This window comes from Phyllobates terribilis, unplaced genomic scaffold (genome assembly GCF_046119375.1).
Source record: "Phyllobates terribilis strain yellow unplaced genomic scaffold, ASM4611937v1 Scaffold_62__1_contigs__length_8034531, whole genome shotgun sequence".
Taxonomy (NCBI): domain Eukaryota; kingdom Metazoa; phylum Chordata; class Amphibia; order Anura; family Dendrobatidae; genus Phyllobates; species Phyllobates terribilis.
In genome coordinates, this window is record NW_027362822.1 from 1,074,331 (window position 1) to 1,079,707 (window position 5,377).

The following is a 5,377-nucleotide window of genomic DNA, read 5'->3' on the forward strand; positions in this document are numbered from 1 at the left end:
CGCATGACTATATGTACTTGTCACTTTTCCATGTGTTAGTTATGTCTTCTGAGCAGTTTGTCAGCTTTTGGACACCTTTGAAGGTGTTTTCTATGTGTTTCTATGTGTTTTTGTTTGCCTGCCATTGGTTTTAACGGTGTTCGAAGGTGTTCGACGAACAGTTCGACGAACAGTTCGGCGAACACACGGGTGTTCGACGAACCGAACCGAACTCGAACACTACGGGGGTGGCTCAACACTACTCTGGAGTATAATACAGGAGGTAACTCAGGATCAGTAATGTAATGTATGTACACAGTGACTGCACCAGCAGAATAGTGAGTGCAGCTCTGGAGTATAATACAGGACGTAACTCAGAATCAGTACAGGATCAGTAATGTAATGTATGTACACAGTGACTGCACCAGCAGAATAGTGAGTGCAGCTCTGGAGTATAATACAAGATGTAACTCAGGATCAGTAATGTAATGTATGTACACAGTGACTGCACGAGCAGAATAGTGAGTGCAGCTCTGGAGTATAATACAGGGTGTAACTCAGGATCAGTAATGTAATGTATGTACACAGTGACACCACCAGCAGAATAGTGAGTGCAGCTCTGGAGTATAACATAGGAGGTAACTCAGGGTAAGTAATGTAATGTATGTACACAGTGACTGCACCAGCAGAATAGTGAGTGCAGCTCTGGGGTATAATACAGGATGTAACTCAGGATCAGTAATGTAATGTATGTACACAGTGACACCACCAGCAGAATAGTGAGTGCAGCTCTGGAGTATAATACAAGATGTAACTCAGGATCAGTAATGTAATGTATGTACACAGTGACTGCACCAGCAGAATAGTGAGTGCAGCTCTGGAGTATAATACAGGATGTAACTCAAGATCAGTAATGTAATGTATGTACACAGTGACTGCACCAGCAGAATAGTGAGTGCAGCTCTGGAGTATAATACAGGATGTAACTCAGGATCAGTAATGTAATGTTCTGTACACAGTGACTGCACCAGCAGGATAGTGAGTGCAGCTCTGGAGTATAATACAGGATGTAACTCAGGATCAGTAATGTAATGTTCTGTACACAGTGACTGCACCAGCAGGATAGTGAGTGCAGCTCACTAATCGACTTAATTGACGGAATACAGTGTAAAGTTCTTATGAGAACTTAGGCAATTAAGCTTTATAAATTTCTAACAACCACTTCTTAAGTAATGATTCATCAATGCATGATTCAAGTTTCTTGTAACACTTTTCTCCATATTTTGTGTTGTCTTCTGGATTCTTGGTGTCCATTAGACACTTCGCGGCTTTCCAGTCGCACTCACATATTCGTGAGGCACATACTCCTATGTACCTATTCCGATCTGCGGGAGTAACAGAAACATTTATCATTATGAAGGATCCGCGCCTGAGACATGAGACAAAGGAGCTGTAATCTGATTTAATAGTGAATGGTGCGGACAACAAATTTCCAGTTTATGTGAAAAGAATGAAAGAAGTTTCATAAAATACCTCAGCCGTGATAAAGCGACTTCTCGTGGAGTAAATAAAGTTTAATGGCTGCCGATTCTGAATTCAATACTTCTGTATCTTTCTAATAGGCTTTAAACCGATTAGTCAAACAATTTGCACGACCTGACACATTCATTATAATATATAGCAGGAAAATGGCATAAAGTAATATAGAAATAAACTCTGATCCGTGACTGCAGCACAGTTCTGCCCCTGGTGCCCGGCAGCTGAACGATGCACCAGATTCACTATGACCTCTACGCTTCTATTGAGCGTCTTACTCCAGCGCACCCGGAGTCATAACTGGCAAACAAATCATCAGTTTTGGTGAATCGGGGCCGTTATACCTAAAACTTCTATACAAGTTTAATGTCTCTGAATGAAGTGAATGAACTAGAACATTTTTATCTCTATCTAAAAAAATTGTACTCACAGCTGAGGGTTTGTTACACTCGTATCTAACAATGTCACCTTGTATCCTGACCCCAAAGAGAACGGAGCACTTACCACAAGTGATGGTCCCGTTACTGTAAGTATAAGTGTATTTCTTAAATACAGTGTTACAGATAGGGAAATCATCAGAGCAGCATTGTCGTATACCGCAGCACCTGAGGGAGCAAGAGAGTAATGTCACCAGGGGCGAAACTATAATGTGTTCAATCCCACCTGGACCCTGGAGGCAAAAAAGGAAAAAATCCTGTTGGTCTGTAGGAGAAGACCCTTACTATTAACCCTTGTGTGTGCATCAGCAGGATGACTGCGCGTTGGTCTGTCCGGACCTTGTCAGCGGACTCATCCGGATCCTGTATTAGGTGAATATCTGATGTTTTTTATATAATAGAAGCTTGTGGGGATATCATAAACAATGGGGGACCCTCATACACTGCAGGGGTAATTGTGGGGGTCCCTGAAATGGTGTGGGAGGGCCCTCATACTTTATAGGAACTACTCTTGGGGACTTGCAAAACGTGGGGACTATTATAGAGTTTAATAACTCTCTAAGTAATCTAGTAGATGTCACCTGCAGTCCTATGTAACAGCACAGATAGCACAGTGATAACTCTCTGATTACAGATAATGTAGTAGATGTCACCTGCAGTCCTATGTAACACCACAGATAACACAGTGATAACTCTCTGAGTACAGATAATGTAGTAGATGTCACCTGCAGTCCTATGTAACACCACAGGTAACACAGTGATAACTCTCTGAGTACAAATAATGTAGTAGATGTCACCTGCAGTCCTATGTAACAGCACAGATAACACAGTGATAACTCTCTGAGTACAGATAATGTAGTAGATGTCACCTGCAGTCCTATGTAACACCACAGATAACACAGTGATAACTCTATGAGTACAGATAATGTAGTAGATGTCACCTGCAGTCCTATGTAACACCACAGATAACACAGTGATGACTCTCTGAGTACAGATAATGTAGTAGATGTCACCTGCAGTCCTATGTAGCACCACAGATAACACAGTGATAACTCTCTGAGTACAGATAATGTAGTAGATGTCACCTGCAGTCCTATGTAAAACCACAGATAACTCAGTGAAAACTCTCTGAGTACAGATAATATTGTAGATGTCACCTGCAGTCCTATGTAACACCACAGATAGCACAGTGATAATTCTGTGAGTACAGATAATGTAGCAAATGTCACCTGCAGTCCTATGTAAAACCACAGATAACTCAGTGATAACTCTCTGAGTACAGATAATGTAGTAGATGTCACCTGCAGTCCTATGTAACACCACAGATAACATAGTTATAACTGCCTGAGTACGGATAATGAAGTAGATGTCACCTGCAGTCCTATGTAACACCACAGATAACACAGTGATGACTCTCTGAGCACAGATAATGTAGTAGATGTCACCTACAGTCCTATGTAACACCACAGGTAACACAGTGTACAGATAATGTAGTAGATGTCACCTACAGTCCTATGTAACACCACAGATAACACAGTGATTACTCTCTGAGTACAGATAATGTAGTAGATGTCATCTGCAGTCCTATGTAACACCACAGATAACACAGTGATGACTCTGAGTACAGATAATGTAGTAGATGTCACCTGCAGTCCTATGTAACACCACAGATAACACAGTGATGACTCTCTGAGTACAGATAATGCAGTAGATGTCACCTGCAGTCCTATGTAACACCACAGATAACACAGTGATAACTCTCTGAGTACAGATAATGCAGTAGATGTCACCTGCAGTCCTATGTAACACCACAGATAACATAGTTATAACTGCCTGAGTACGGATAATGAAGTAGATGTCACCTGCAGTCCTATGTAAAACCACAGATAACTCAGTGATAACTCTCTGAGTACAGATAATGCAGTAGATGTCACCTGCAGTCCTATGTAACACCACAGATAACACAGTGATAACTCTCTGAGTACAGATAATGTGGCAGATGTCACCTGCAGTCCTATGTAACACCACAGATAACACAGTGATGACTCTCTGAGCACAGATAATGTAGTAGATGTCATCTGCAGTCCTATGTAACACCACAGATAATACAGTGATAACGCTCTGTGTTTTATCTGTGGTGATACATAGGACTGCAGGTCACGTCTTGTATAGATTTTCACTTACCTTCGAATGCGATCCAATAATTGATCACTTGTTGTTGTCGCACAATAGCATTCATAAGGAAGAGCATCTGATATTTCTTTGGTCGTTGTTTCCTTCAGCATATCTGTGAAATCTTTGAGATGGATTATGATGCCGTCCACCGACCCTAGAAGATAAAAGCCGCCATCACTTGTTGTGTGACACTGATCGGAGCAGTCACCAGGAATGACGGATGTTACAGGGAATATTCCTCTTCTGGATCAGGAGCTGCCTGGAGATCAGTCCCTACTATATTCCCATTACCTGAGGGGCTCCAGATAATATCAGGACTTACCGAGACTAAGGAGGAGCAGCAGACAGGTTATCATTGTGCCCAGGAGACCGAGGGGGAATATCCAGGAGAAGACGATCTGTAAGAACAGCAGATACCACCATGCTTTATATCCTCCTGATATCTGCACTACATATTCCTACCACTAGGTGGGGCTGCAGAGCGCTATCTGCTATTGGCTGCCTGGGGGCTTATTACCTAATAACAGCATCATATGATCCGGTGATCGTGTACGGAAACATTAACCCTTATGTGTACAGTACATGTGAATTTAGGGAAACAAAATTGTTCCCACAGAATCAATAGGTGGGGGAATGTGTGTGATAATGACCACGGAGTGAAAATGTAACTACACAAAATATTGGCAGAACTGTACGTTTTGGGGAGAGGAGGCATTTTCACCAAAGTAAGAATTACTAGATTATATTCTGATATATATGGACTTAAATTCCCGGCAATTTTCAGTTGTTTTTTTTTTTTTTTCGTTTTTGTCTTTTCCTCCCCTTCTTCCTAGAGCCATAACCTTTTTAATTTTTGTCTGTACCCATGGTTGTATGAGGACCTGTTTTTTTACGGGACGAGTTATATTTTTGAATGTCATCATTTATTTTATTATTTTATGCATCAGAAAGCGAGAAAAAAATTCCAAGTGAGTTAAAGTTTCTAAAAAAAAAGCAATTCCACAATTGTTTTGTATTTTTTGTTTTTCTTTTCATTTCCCATCTTCTCTTCTCTATATTATTTCCCATCTTCTCTTCTCTATATTATTTCCCATCTTCTCTTCTCTGTATTATTTCCCATCTCCACTTCTGTATATTATTTCCCATCTTCACTTCTCTATATTATTTCCCATCTTCACTTCTCTATATTATTTCCCATCTTCACTTCTCTATATTATTTCCTACCTTCTCTTCTCTATATTATTTACCAT

The 5,377-nt window shown here is 40.7% G+C and overlaps 1 protein-coding gene across 1 annotated transcript; it reads right to left on the bottom strand.

Moving 5' to 3' along the window:
- Positions 1-1,142: 1,142 nt before the first annotated feature.
- On the bottom strand, positions 1,143-4,606 carry LOC141192499 (basic phospholipase A2 F17-like). Its single transcript, XM_073662026.1, has 4 exons — positions 4,450-4,606; positions 4,137-4,281; positions 2,020-2,120; positions 1,143-1,364 (listed from the first exon to the last, which is right to left on the bottom strand). The coding sequence occupies exons 1-4, from the start codon at positions 4,481-4,483 to the stop codon at positions 1,174-1,176; spliced, it is 471 nt and encodes a 156-aa protein (XP_073518127.1). The 5' UTR covers positions 4,484-4,606; the 3' UTR covers positions 1,143-1,173.
- Between the last annotated feature and the right edge of the window lie 771 nt (positions 4,607-5,377).

Excerpts from the sequence above, each read along its gene's own strand:
- LOC141192499 (XM_073662026.1), bottom strand. The coding sequence starts at position 4,483 with ATGATAACCTGTCTGCTGCTCCTCCTTAGTCTCG. Across the intron at positions 2,121-4,136 it reads TTATTGGATCGCATTCGAAG|GTGCTGCGGTATACGACAAT; the intron begins GTAAGTGAAAAT and ends TTGCTCCCTCAG. Across the intron at positions 1,365-2,019 it reads TAACGGGACCATCACTTGTG|ATCGGAATAGGTACATAGGA; the intron begins GTAAGTGCTCCG and ends TTACTCCCGCAG.